The sequence below is a fragment of the Hylobates moloch genome, unplaced genomic scaffold (assembly GCF_009828535.3).
Source record: "Hylobates moloch isolate HMO894 unplaced genomic scaffold, HMol_V3 SCAFFOLD_8, whole genome shotgun sequence".
Taxonomy (NCBI): domain Eukaryota; kingdom Metazoa; phylum Chordata; class Mammalia; order Primates; family Hylobatidae; genus Hylobates; species Hylobates moloch.
In genome coordinates this window covers 5,492,992-5,507,179 of record NW_026652283.1, presented here as the reverse complement: position 1 = coordinate 5,507,179, position 14,188 = coordinate 5,492,992, and the positions used below count along the sequence as shown (strand labels likewise).

The 14,188-nt window shown below is 47.1% G+C and overlaps 1 protein-coding gene across 1 annotated transcript in view; it reads left to right on the top strand.

Annotated features, from left to right (window-relative positions):
• ANO2 (anoctamin 2) overlaps window positions 1–13,923 on the top strand; it is a 355,270-nt gene extending 341,347 nt beyond the window's left edge. Inside the window, exons 23-27 of the mRNA XM_058442076.1 lie at window positions 212–364; window positions 722–774; window positions 2,707–2,888; window positions 10,935–11,040; window positions 13,028–13,923. Coding sequence (XP_058298059.1) covers window positions 212–364; window positions 722–774; window positions 2,707–2,888; window positions 10,935–11,040; window positions 13,028–13,297 — 764 coding nt within the window. The 3' untranslated portion in view covers window positions 13,298–13,923. The remainder of the gene's footprint in view (window positions 1–211; window positions 365–721; window positions 775–2,706; window positions 2,889–10,934; window positions 11,041–13,027) is intronic.
• The last annotated feature ends 265 nt before the right edge of the window (window positions 13,924–14,188 follow it).

Genomic DNA, 14,188 nt, shown 5'->3' with positions numbered 1-14,188 from the left:
TTGCTCCCAAGTGATAGCATTGACCAGTAGGCCTGCAGGTACTTAGAAAGAAATACTGTGTATGTGACACAGGAGGAAAAGAGAGACTAAAAATTACCCCATATGGGAAAGAGACCCAAGGAAGAAAGGACAAGGGGCCGTAGCTGCAAGCCAGAAGGGACCTGAGTCCTGCTTGTTCCTGCTGAAGCCCTCATGCTGTTCTCTCTCGCAGTCATCCAGTTTGGTTTCGTCACCCTCTTCGTGGCCTCCTTTCCCCTGGCACCTGTGTTTGCCCTCCTCAACAATGTCATTGAGGTGCGGCTCGATGCAAAGAAGTTTATTACAGAGCTGAGACGGCCGGATGCTGTAAGAACCAAAGATATCGGTATGTGCCCCACTTAGAGGTCCCACCAGGCCCATCCTTCTGCCATTCTGTCCCCTCTGGCCACAGTCACACCACACCAGGATTCAAGAGGGCTGGGAAAGGCCCTCTTCCCTTTGGACCCCTCATCCTCATATCCTGAAGTGCAGGGACGCCTTCTGAGACCACATTATCCACCCCTACTTGTGATCTGAGCTTCCAGACAGGGGGCTACCTAAGCCTTTCCAGAAAAGCCCATTCTGGGGGACTCAGCAAAGCTGCTCCGTAGTTCACCTTTCAAAACATCACCTGTAGCTTCAGCGTTGTCATCACTGGGCCGAGGGTGGGCGTGAGCCAGACGCGCTCTTTTCTGTCTCGTAGGAATCTGGTTTGACATTCTCTCTGGAATTGGCAAGTTCTCTGTTATCAGCAACGTAAGTACTCACATTCATGACACACTCGCTCTGTGGGAAGGGCTTCCAGAGAAGCTGAAGTCTTCAAAGTGGGAAGCCGGCTCTTGCACCTCCCAGCCTTTTCCATTTGGAGCTTTATTGGTGACAGTGCTCTGGTTAACAGCTCACAAATGCCTTGTAACTCATCATGCTGTCGCTGAGGCTGTGTAGGTTTCTTTTTAATTTCACAAAGAGAAAGGTAATTATCCATCAGAATGCATACCTTGGCCCTGACGGTCAAAATCAGATCTTTCCTCGGAGCCAAGAATAATGAGGAAAGAATTCTATGTATCTGTGCATCTCTTTCCCTTCTTATTCTACTCCTGAGTTAAACAATACCTGGAGCATTGCCCAGGCTACAATCCCTAATTACGGTTCCTGCAGGTTGTCAGTGCAAAGTCTTAATTATCCCCGTGGACTCTGGCACTGCGTAGGTTAAGATAGGACATAGAAGAAGAAGGGTCCCACCTGTGGTGACCTCCTTAACTCGCTTGCCAGACGTGTCTACACTGCAGAGGAAATCCTGCTAGGCCCCAGCCAGCTCCTTTTCTGCTGTATTCTATATGGACAGTGGCCAGGAAGGGCCTCCTGTCCCACCTCCCAGGAACGTGTCAGCCAGCTCAGTGCACGCAAAGCCACAGCCCTTTTCCCTTGGGAGGCAAACAGTGATTTGACTCTGACCTGATTTCCTACCGAGATCACATAAAATGGCTGGAAGGTGTGAGGTGAGGCAGAGAAAGTCAGCCCACTGCATTTTGATGTTGTGATGTAGGAAGTGCACATCTCGAGGCTTAGAAATAAGGTGCAATTTGGGAAACAGATCAGTCCGCTACTTTGAAGTTGTGTCTGTTAGAACAGAGGCCCTGAGTATTAATCACTTTGCATCTATAGTACGAAATGACGTGCAGTCTTACTTCCCTGGCCTCTTTAAGACTTGTTTACTTGTCTGTCAAATGGGAGATAATAATAGTACCCACCAAATAAGATCATTTGGGAAATTAGATGGCATAATGAAAGGACATATAACAAGTGCCCAGTAAGTTGTAGCTATGATTATGATGTTATTCATTCTCAAATATGATTCTGGCCATTCACATTCACATACACATTTAGAGAACAATATCTGAACTACATTTTGGTAAAGGACTTTAATTGTTGGTGCAGAATGCAGTATAAACACCTGCCAAAAAGATTTAAGACTTTCTTTGCAGAAAGTACCTCCGGGTTCAAATATGCGATCATTTATTTGTCATTTGGTTTGCTCCATGGACATTTATAGAGCACGTAGACATGCCAGATGCTGTGTTGGGTGTGTGTGGCTCCATCTAGCAGTACCTGTTTCTTTCTCTGCTGTGTCTCTGTTTTCTTAAGTAAAATGGATACAAGAATAACTTCTATTACATGACATGCTAAAAAGTGTTGAGAGATAATGGTCAAATTAAGCAAACTGTGGAATCATATTCTTGGTATTTCTGGCTTTCTGGTACCACTCAGGGGCAGATGTACATGGGCATTCCGTTTCCTTGCCCATTATACTTATGTAGTGCCCTCATCACTATAGGTAATTTTTTCAGGAAAGCGTGCACCCTGTTTTGGCTTGCTCAACAGCTATGTCAGATATTTCAGAAGTGGTTTAATCCTTCCAGCACCAAATGGTCCAAACTGACTTAGCATCCTTTGCTGCGGTAGTTGACGTGTGCTCTTTTGACAGCCACTGTCTGGTGGATTTACTGTACTTACACACATCAAACATGGAAAAGGCATGTGACTCAGCTGCATGAGCTTAGGGACCTGAGCATGCTGCATGAGCTTCTGTGTCAGTCAGAGCAGCTCCTTCTGATGGAGAGCCTAAGAGCGGACAGTCCTTTTCAGCATCAATCCTGGCTACTCAGTGCTTATGGTTCTGTCCCTCAGGCTTTTGTCATTGCGATCACCTCCGACTTTATCCCCCGCCTGGTGTACCAGTACTCCTACAGTCACAATGGGACTCTGCACGGCTTTGTCAACCACACCCTCTCCTTTTTCAACGTCAGCCAGCTGAAGGAGGGGACCCAGCCAGAAAACTCACAGTTTGACCAGGAGGTTCAGTTCTGCAGGTAAAGTAATCTTCAGGAGGAGGGCAGTGGTGGACCAGATGCAATAGACCCAAATAATTATGGGGATGACCTAGAATGACAGCCCTGCCCAACACGACGATGTTTTGGACAACAACAGACCACATATATGGCGATTGTCCCATAAGATGATAATACCATATTTTTACCATACATCTTCTGTATTTAGATATATTTAGGTACACAAATACTTACCACTATATTACTGCCTACAGTATTCAGTACACAGTAACATGCCGTACAAGTCTGTAGCCTGGGAGTAATAGACTATACCTTATAGCCTAGGTGTTGTAGGCTATATAGCATCTAAATTTGTATAAGCACATTCTGTGATGTTTGCAAAGTCACCTAATGATGCATGTCTCAGAACATATCCCCATTGTTAGGCAACACATGACTGTACATCGTTCTCCTTTCCGTCTGTCTCCTGCTCTCTCTGCAGTTGTTATGAATCAATTGTTATAAATCAGTTTGGATGACTCAAAAAATATTTATGGACTGCCTTTTTCTAGATACTATGGAGCAGACAAAGAGGCTTGTCCTCACCATCAAGGGGGCTATGGTCTGGTTGAGAAGAAAATAAACAGAACAGATACGAAATAGCAGGTTATTTGGTGAGCTTATGTATGGACCATACATTGTGGGTGCTCAAAGGAGAGGGAGATTACTTGAGGGACTAGAATGGAAAGGGTGGGCCTCCTGGAGGGGCTGCTAGGTGTTGTAAGAGAGAAAAGAAAAGCATTCTAGGTGGGGAGTCATCATGGGCAAAGCCATGGGGTGGGGACAAATGTGGGTTGTTGGATAAAGACTTGGGGCTAGGTGATATGGTTAGCAAGGGGACACAGTAAAGGGATTAATAAAGGAAATACAGTAAATGTAGAAACTCCTACGACAGCATCAGCCAAAAGGTTGTTGACTTTGAAGAGATGGGATAAAGTACGTAACGGGAAGTCCTGAAATCTGACGGGAATTATAATGTGATGCAATAGAAAGACACCGGACTTGTTTAGTGTCAGGAAATCATCGCAAAATCAAGCTGAAGTGACTTTGAAGCATCCATCACTTTTGCTTCCTCTCTCTCAGTACCAGTGAGGATTACAGATTCATTAGGCAAATATTTTTGAGACCCTACTAAAGGCTTGGCATTGGTTATATAATAGGGAGCAAGAACTCTGGATGGAGCAGACAAGTAAGTAAACAAAGAATTAAAATTGAAATATAGTTTTAATGATTGACAGTAGGGCAACAGCAGAGAGCTAAGGGATCCCTGACGAGGGAGGCCCTCCACCTAACCCAGACTTAAGTGTTTAGGGGATGTTTCAAGGGAGTGAAACCTGAAGAATGAACAGTACCAGAATGGCCACGGAGACGATGACATTGAAACTCCTCTCTCATATGGCCACGTCAGCCTGGCTGGTAAGTGGAGTGGGGAGGGTGGTGGGCCATGGGGCAGCAAGGGGTGTGTCAGGTGGTGACGGAGGTTCCGCGAGAACACTGTGTTCCGGGGAGACAGGCTCAGGCGAGAGCGGTAAGCCATGAGAGAGGAGGCTGAAAGAAAAAATGAACTCCCTATTAAGGAGAGGATGCTGGGCCTGTTGAGGTGCGTGGAGTCTCTGTTAGGGCCACAGGATACCACTGCAGGGGTTTCAGAGGGCAGTGATGAGGTCAAGCTTTTTATTGGTGTTATGTGTCTGCCTACAGTGTGAAGACTATTGGGTTACACTGAGGGTTATGTTTAACATAAAGAGATGCCCTACTATGAAATGTAGGTAGATGTTCAGAAAATAGGGTCAGCATGTGATCTAGACATAATATGTCAAATAGGTGTGCTCTGGGAGCTGCGTTTCCTAGATTGATAAGGGCTGTTGATGGAAATCTCTGCCTCATGTGAGTCCTATCCACTGCCTGCTGTGTGAACTTGTCTGGGTCACTCAGTCCTCTGGAGATTTAGAAAGCAGAGGCATAACCTCTATGGATATCTTTCTAAGTCAGGAATTGAGATTCTTGAGATAATTCCATATACATATATATGTACATGGAAGAGAGAGAGAGAAGAAAGAGAGAGGGGAGGAGGAGGAGAAGGGACTATGATAGAGAAATATTTTGAGAAACAGAGATAACTCTTCAGCTAGTCCTAGAGCCGGTTAAAACTGCTTCCGTGGTGGGAAACGAGGTTTGCCATGATTTTCTGGCAAATAGCATTGGGAACTTGTTGACCCTTCTTATTCTTAGCTTTCAGTGACCTCTGGAGATAAATGTGGTCAAATAAAACTGAGGTCTCCGGCTCCAACCCAGCCTTGCCAGGGATAGAGGTATCTTAAAAATAGCAATAAAAGTTAGGACAAGTCTCCGGCTGCCCGTTTGAGATGCATTCCCAGCATTTTGGAGCTATGCTTGCCTCAGTCATCTGACTGCTCTGGCAGGGCTGCTCCGTAAACAGTCCTGTGACATCAATCTGCAGGCATGATTAGCAGCCATTTGACAGGGTCGAGGGGCCGCCACATCCTGGAAGACGGATGTGGGCTTGACTTCTCAGCTCAGCTGGAAGGGAGCAGAGGTATCTTGTCTCAGAGCTCGAAGAGCCTATCTGGGCATTGTCGACCCAGTGGGTCTGCTTGGAGGTGTTTTTTGAGCATCCAGCAGCAGCTTCTGTGGATGGCTTCTGCCAGGTTTTCCTGCAGGTCCTAAGGGCTTACATACCCCGTATCCTGAGAAAAGTCTTTGAGGAGGTGTGTTCCCTTCCAACCCGTGGCTGCCTCCCATCTGCTTCCCACCGAAACCGGAGGCTGTCAGCTTTTCTGGGTGCCGCCTTTCTTGATTCTTATCAACCACTGGATGACATGCTACTCATTAGTTCCTAATTGCCTGTACTATTTTCCTTTGTTAAGGACCAATTCCAGAAGGCAGTTTTAAGTAGCTCAGATGGTATGAAAATATTGTATGTAGTTGTGTTCAGCATTAACATGACATGAATTTCCACTGGGGCTATTAAAATAGCCACTATTTGGAGTTGAGAAATGCATTTACTAGCTGATTCATTACATAACAAAAGCTCATTAAAAAGCTGTTACTGATCGTTGACTTCAGCGCCGTCCCTGCCCACAGTGATTTTGTTTTGTGATGAATTGTGGCAGATGTCACTGTCACTAGTCACCCTGCAAGTGAGGACAGGATGAGGACAGCTGAGCCTTGAGTCTCTCTCCTCTCTGCACCTCGGTTTTTTCATCTGTAAAAATGGGGACTTTGGAATAACAAATCTTCAAAGATTCTTTTCGTTTTTGTTTTTTTTTTACTTCAGGTTTAATGATATGTCATTTATTAATCTAGTTCTACAAAAATTCTAAACATTACAGGTAATCACTCCACCTCTATTTTGCCTCCACCCTAACCCCTGCCCAACCCCAGACATCCTTCCAGCAGTAATAGGGTGATACTTACGGGTGAATGTTTTCTAGGCATTTTTCTAAGCATTAACATAGTATTAACTTGTAGAACTTTTAAGGTATTGTTTCATGGGTTTGTTTTATAATGAAAGATATTTTGAGTTAATGGAAATCTTATTTAAGTCATGTACAAACTCAATTCAATCATTGTGATTTTTCACAAAGTTAGAACAATCTAGACAAAACATTAACATAATTTTAAAGCTAAAACGTAATGTTGATTTCTGTATCAGTTTCATTTATTATATGTCTGTTCAAATTAACACTATAATTTTGCTCAGGAAAGCTTCATATAAGAATGTACTTGAATCAACTGTGTATTGCCATTAATTACATTCATCTTTTACCATTTTGAACTTTTTAATTATAAAAGTAACTAATTTCGTAGACACATATTGTGTATGTATATAAGAAGAAAAGGGTCACTTCTCAGCCCCCACGCAAGCTGTTCTATCCCAGAAGAAACCATTGTGTTCATTTTCTGCAGAAGCTCCGGAAATCATATTCACATAGATTGTCTTAATTCTCACAGTGTCTTCCTTTGACATGCAAGGTATACACACAAGCAGACATACATGCACACACATCTATTATTCACTCCTGGCTGGGACTGAGACAGCTCCTCTGTGCTCAGCGCTGGGATACACATTTTGGGAGTTCCACTCTGTAGGTCAGGGACCTAGGTTCAGAAATGTGGAATGACTTCCTTGGTCTCTTACAGGTAGTAACTGGCATAGCTGCTGCAGAAGCAGACTAGCTTTTTAGACAGGCTAGTTGTCTCATTATTGGAAGTCTCTCCTTATTAGAAAACTCAGGGGAACTCTCAAAGTTTATGTTAAGCCTCAAGGAAGATGAAGGAGGACTGGAGGGGTGAGGGTGAGATCCAGGAATGTCCCTAAAATAATATTCCGGGGATAAAACTCTGCTTCTCTTTGGGCGCCACGGCTGGCAGCTGCAGGCTGACCAGATGTGGGGGCCCACCCAGTGCTGGGGAACTCAGTGGGACTTTGGGAGACCCGAGCTCCCCAAACCACGGGAACAGGTCTGTTGTGGAGCTGTCTGGCGGCCTCCACCCACCAGCCAGCACTTGCTCATTCCATGCTGTTTACCTGGACAGAGGTCCTGAGAGAAGCCCTGTGCGGCTGTGCCCTTGGCTGACTCCTGATTTGCACTAAAACTTGCAGCATTTAGTGCTTGCATGCTCAAAAATCCTCCTGGAAAGCTAGGAGGAACTGGAAGCCACGGTCTACATGCTCTGTCCTCTTTTAACAGAAAAGGAGTATTCCATAAGTAACCTCCAGTAAAAAGAGAAAGAATAGTTGCTGTTTATTGGGTTCCTCTGATGGGCCAGATAGTGTGCAGAGCACTCGGCGTTGACCCTCTGTCTTCAGAACAACTCTGTGATGGAAAGTTCAGGCCCATTTTATAGATGAGAAAGCTGGGCATCAGAAGGTTAGGTAACTTGCAAGAGGACAGAGAACTATAGAGCCGGACAGGGCTTTCAACCCCTCACCTGCTGCCTCCAAAGCACAAACTGTTGCCAGTGCTAAGCACTGGGTTTAGAAACAAAACACTCAGCATCACGGTGGTGGAAATAATTAGGTTGATTAGCCACTCTCTTTGGTGAACACTTCTATTCTTAAAGCTAATTATCTCTTTGTTTAATTAGTGTCTTCTAAGTTACTCAGTGAAACATTTGATTAGCCTGACTTCTTAGGGTAAAATTTAAAAACAATTGTGAAATCTGAACTTACATTGGAATGTAAACAACGAGTCATTTACCTGGTGGTAGAGGCTTAGGAGAATCAAGATTTTTCAAATTATGAGTCATGGTTCGTTAGTGAATTATTAAATCACTTTAGTGGGTCATGATCGGCATTTTAAAGAATAGGGTGTGTTGGCCAGCGCGGGCGGATCAGGAGGTCAGGAGATCGAGACCATCCTGGCTAACACAGTGAAACCACGTCTCTACTAAAAATACAAAAAATTAGCCAGGTGTGGTGGCGGGCGCCTGTAGTCCCAGCTGAGGGACTGAGGCAGAGGCAGGAGAATGGCCTGGGAGGCGGAGGTTGCAGGGAGTCGAGATCACGTTACTGCACTCCAGCCTGGGTGACAGAGCGAGACTCCATCTCAAAAAAATAAAAAATAAAAAAGCATAGGGTGGGTTAGGATCGGACAGAGTAGGAAAATACTAGTGCATTCTAGTGCATTGCACACAGCAAAGTATGTTTTGTGTAATTTTTATTGCAGTCTGTGTATGTGCATGAATGTAAAATGTATTTCCCACTGTAGGTCATAGTTTTTATAAAGTTAGCTTTGGAAAGAAATGTGAACAGATGAATATTAAATTGCTCACTGTTCTTTTCTGTGGCATGGCTTACCATCAGTTCCTAACAGAACCACACTTAGCCTAGCTGCATCGAGCTATTTTCAAGTAGAGTTTTCTGAACAGATCTCTGTGTTAATCTTTCTGCAGATCCTCAATTAGGTGGATATGCTTGTTAAACTTAAAACATGTTTTAGACACTGAGGGAGGACAAAGTGACATTTCCAAAAGCTGGGGTGAGTTAATAGCAGAGGTGGAACCAGAATTAGATTATTTATGGATTCTTTTCAGACTGGAAAAAAGAGGGGTGAGCAGTGGCTCGCATACTGAGGTCAGTGAGCAGCTGTTCCTGCAGAGATGGAGCTAGAGAACAAGAGAAATGGACTTTCATTGTAGCAGTAGGGATTGGGCTGAACCTGGGGGAGGATTTCCCCATGGTAAGGAGTGCGTGTGTGCACACATGTGCGTGTGTGTGTGGCACCCTCCTCTGGAGGTCTCTAGAAGAGTGAGATAAATTGGTGCTGCCATGGCGTCCTGTCTGGGGGCGATAGGAGGATAGGTGAGTCTGAGGTTTTTCCCACCCCAAGATGTTCTTATTCATTTATCCACGCTCTCCCTCTTTCCCATCAGCAAGGATAATCTGGAGCTGGCCATGTTTCTGTCCTCAGCTGAGGATAGTTATGATGAATCCCGTGGTGCTCTGCTGGGCTGCAGTTAGCTTTGCTTTTCATCCGGATGTCAAACCAAGCTTGCGGCAGCTGTGATCAGCTGTTGGGAGAGGGGGAGTCGGGCAGGGAAGAGGGTAGCTCCTGGCCTCCTGCCAAACCCTAGTCCAGTCCCCAGTGTCCACCTCTCAGTTGTGTCTTTCTGTTGCTGACTCTATCACTGCGCCCTTTTCTATCTTTGTGTGTGCGTCTCTTTTTCCTCTTCCTCTCTCTTCTTCTCTCATCTCTCTTTAGACAATGGAAAACAAACTGGCTTTTGCATGGGCCTTTTAGAGCAGCTAATTCATTTATGGCAGGAGAAGGGACCAAAGAGCACCTACTTGTGAATGTCCCCTAAACTGTGGCCGTTGGTAAGATGCCCTGTGATAATGGGAAGAAAGCCCAGATTCAGCCAGACTCGCATTCCTACCCTGACTCCACCTTTACTGGTCACGAGACTCTGGCCACACACTTCAACTTCTCCAAGCCTCAGTTTCCTCCTATGTTATGCTGGGGTAACAATGCCTGCCTGAGGATGTTGTCATGAAGATGAAATGTGAAACCTTCCAGAAAAACCCTTTGCTCAGGAATTGACCAGGGCAGGGTCCCTATCACTGCTTGGTGGCCTGACACCACCCACCTCTTTCTCTGGCCCAGGACGAGCAAAGATTTGTTGAATTCCATGGAGAAAACTGTTCCAGGAAGGGTCATAGTTCTGGTACCAGCCCCTTGTCATTTTTCCAGGCTTAGAAAAATGTGAGTCTGAGAAAATGAGCTAGTTTTCACATGAATCATTCTGGAATGGGGGTGAAAAGGCAAGGGTGAGGGAAAACCCAAGGCTTCTCTATGGGTCTGAGAAAGAGGCATGAGCTCACGTCAGGCGTTAACATTTTGTAGTTTAAACCATGCAGACAGGTCAGGAAGATGATTAGCAAAACAGAATACTGATCAACTGTGATGCTTAATGACCCTCCCATCCCAAGTTCACTCAGCCTCCAGCTTGGTCTGGATCGGCCTTCTTTTTGGTTCAAGAACGTAGCCACGAAGCAAGGCCAGCCCCTCTAGTGGCCGTAGTCTTGAAGCATCTGGAAGGGGAAGAAGCCCAAGACTGCCTGCTGGTGTCTGCATCTTCCCCGACCCCCCACCCCGGCTGCAGAGCACCATTCAGGGTGTCTGGGTCTCCCCTACCCACACAGAGGCCACAGGCTAGTGGGAGGCCCAGGTGGTCCCACTGGCCTGGACTACCCTCAGATGCCCTGGGCTCCTTTGGGAGTTGGTGCCTGACACCAAAGTAAGCTTTGGGAGCTGTTGGAGAGGGTAGTAGAAGCGTCTTTTTAGGACATTTCTAGGCTGACATTGGCTCTTTTGGACTTTAGTCCTTTTTGGAAATTTGTTGGTTAGGCCATAGATTCCCCCGACTTCCCCCTATTTCCCAAGTCAACGCCAAGGGCATACATGCCTGATGCTCTAGCCAGCCCTTGAGGTTTCACCCAGAGAAGGACCACCCTGTTCTCCATCCGCTCCCGATCGTAACACCACATTTCTCTTTGGGCAGGTTTAAGGATTACCGAGAGCCGCCATGGGCCCCGAACCCTTATGAGTTTTCGAAACAGTACTGGTTTGTTCTGTCTGCCCGTCTGGCTTTTGTCATAATCTTCCAGGTGAGTTGCTGGGATAGGGAATAGCCCATTAGAATCTGGGCTGCAGGAGCAAGGACACTGCACTCATTGCTTGCACCTACCGCCGGGTTCCCATGGTACTCCTCTGTGACATAAGCAAGCTTCAAGTGTGGCAGGCAGAAGTGAGGGCTCCTTTCCTGAGTGAAGCAGGAGGACTCTTGAGAGGGCTTTCTTTAACGGGTGGACTTTGCAGACAGAGAATAAAACACAGTGTAAGGTTACAAGACAGATGTGGCGTAAGTTGCAGGGCAGAGAGAGATTCCTGTTTAAACCTAAGGCAAAGAAAGGAAAAGGGCCATTGAAACCAGAGTCCCAGCCTGGGGCAGACAAACAGCCCCATCTCATTTCTGCAGCCATGAAAGAGCTCAGGTTTGGAACCTTTCTTCTTGCACTCTGGGCTCCCTCCTTTGTTAGTGTTGTTTTAGCCACTGAGACATCTGGTGAGAAGGGCCCCCAGAGCCATCGAGCCATCCCTGAATGAATAGCAAACTCGAGCCCAGTGATTCCTATCTGGGACAATAGCCCCAGCTCTAATTGCATCGCTGAGATTCTCTGAGCTCAAGGGCCCCCAATTCCCACTCTGGGTGCCCCGGGTCTTCAAGCAGGGCTGGAGAACGAGCCCAGATCCTTTTCTCTTCGGCTCCCTCAGGCTTTTGTATTCCCTGAAGGCAGATCTCTGGGGGGCTCTAAAGTATCCTGCCCCCAGACCCCAGCCCAGAAAGTGGAGAAGCCCATCGGCTAGTCTTTCACCTAAAGAAGACAGCCATTCTTCCTCTGGAGAGATGGAGGCGATATGTTTGAATGATCGCTCAGACATCCCCTGCTGCCCCACCCCCAGGAGTCTCCTCACTTTCCCGTATGTCACATTTCACTCACACCGGAAGGAGTGGATTCAGAGGAAGAGTGTGTGACTTGGTGAAGCAGCTCCCAAGCACCCAAGATGCCCAGGAGCCTCTGGAAGCAGCAGTTGGTCCCCAGCGTCTTTCCCTGAACCCCTAAGAACATGTAGGGTTCAAGGGCTCAGTCCCAGTCTCGGGAAAAGGCATGTGAGCATGTAACTGGCAGCCAGAGAAGAGTATCACAGTGGGAGGAGTGTGTTGGGTAAAGCTGGGTGAAGTGTGGCTTGGGGAAATGGATGGGAATCAGATGCATTCATTGAGCCATGCCAGGTGTTGTCCTGTATTCATTCACTGAGCAGTAAGTGCTCCGGGGAAAAGGTAGTCCTGGCCTACTGTGTGCACCAGCAAAGGGATGTGGCTTAGCAGCCAGAAGGAAGACCACTGCAAGTGTGTGTCAAAGCCTAGACCCAATCGAGGCAAGCTGGACGCAGGGGTTCCCAGACAGGCAGGGTTAGCCGAGGTGGCTGCAGTGACTGAGAGCGGTATAAGGTGAATGTCAGCAGTGGGTGGGGTCAGCAAAGGCGCAAAGGCCCAAAGTCAATGCAGAAACCTCAAATCTGTCTCTCGTTTAGAGGATAGAGAGAGCCAGATGGAGGGAGGGGAGGAGCAAGTGGCACAGTGACAGCCCAGGAGAAGCCACTGGGCTTTGTGGCCACTTGCTAGAAAGCCACTTTCCATTTTCTAAAGCAGGGAGGGCCTGGAGGCTTAGAGGCCAAGAAGCAAGAACTGGACACATGGGAACACTCTGAGGATGGTGTGGGGGCAGAAGTCCTGGGGAAGGGAAGAAGCAGTAGCTACTACTGACGGAGTCCTGCTCTGTGCCAGGCACTGCCACAGATGCTCCACATGTAATTAACCCATTTCATCCTGACAACCACTCCAGGGTAGGCAGTGTTACCGCTCCATTTTATGGGTGAGGACACCGAGGTGGAGTTATGCTTATTGGTTGCAATCACTGGGCTGGTAAGTTGCAAAAGCCAGGATTGACACGGAGGCATTCTGCTCCAGGGCCACCACCTGCCCAGGCCAGGCCTCTCCAACTCAGCCCCTCTCTCCTTGGCTTTTTGCAGAACCTCGTGATGTTCCTGAGCGTCCTCGTGGACTGGATGATTCCAGACATCCCCACGGACATCAGCGACCAGATCAAGAAAGAGAAGAGCTTATTAGTGGACTTCTTCCTGAAAGAGGAGCACGAGAAGCTCAAGCTGATGGATGAGCCTGCCCTGAGGAGCCCAGGAGGTGGGGATCGAAGCAGGAGCCGGGCAGCCAGCTCAGCACCTTCGAGCCAAAGCCAGCCGGGCAGCATGATGTCGTCAGGCTCTCAGCACACCAACGTGTGAGCAGTTCCGCCTGCAGCAGAGGAGGGCACGGCAGCAGAGACACGCACGTGCACGTAAGCATGTTCCTGCACCCACATGGCGTGCTGTCTGTCTGCAGGGGCCTGGCTTGATGGGGTCTTGAAGAGGGAGTATGTGTAAAAAGAAAGCGCCTGAGAGAATGAGTGTAGGAAGGAAGATAAATGACGCTACATCTCAGAAACTTCAAGCTTAAGTTTCTTTTAGGTCCCCTTTTAAGCTGCATCCTTTTGAGGGATTGGAACCCCATTGGGGTCTCTCCACCCCAGAGTTCTCAGGCACCGCGAGCATTCCCATGTGCCCTGGGGCACCCTCTTGTATTTCACCGTCATTTCTGACTTTGGCCAGCTATAAGAGAAATGCAGTCAGGAGCACAGCATCCCCTACCTACTATCACTACAAGAAAACTGAGTCACTTGCAATGGGGCTGCCACAGTCTCAGCAGATGCAAATTAAGTTACAGGGCTGAATGGTGCAGCCGCTGGACCTGATAGTAAGGTGCAAAGGTCCAAACCTGGGCTTGTCTCCACTTCACGTCACAAAAACGTTTGGAGCTAAATGCAGATAACCATCATTTTATAAAAGTTCAGATTTAAAATAATAAATGAACACATTCTTTATAAAGATGCACCTGTTGTCTTTGGTGCCTTGTCTCTCTCTCCCTTTCCTTTCTTCCTTCCCTCCCCCTTTCCTTTCCTCCTTCCTTCCATCCCCCTTTCCTTTCCTTCCCTCCCTCCCTCCCCCTTTCCTCTCCTGTCTCTCCTCCCCTCCCCTCTCCTTTCCTTTGAATATTTATTGAGCTTCTACTATGTGCCAGGCATTGTTCTCAGACTGGAGACAGAGCAGAAGATAAAGGAGACAAAATCTCTGCCTCAT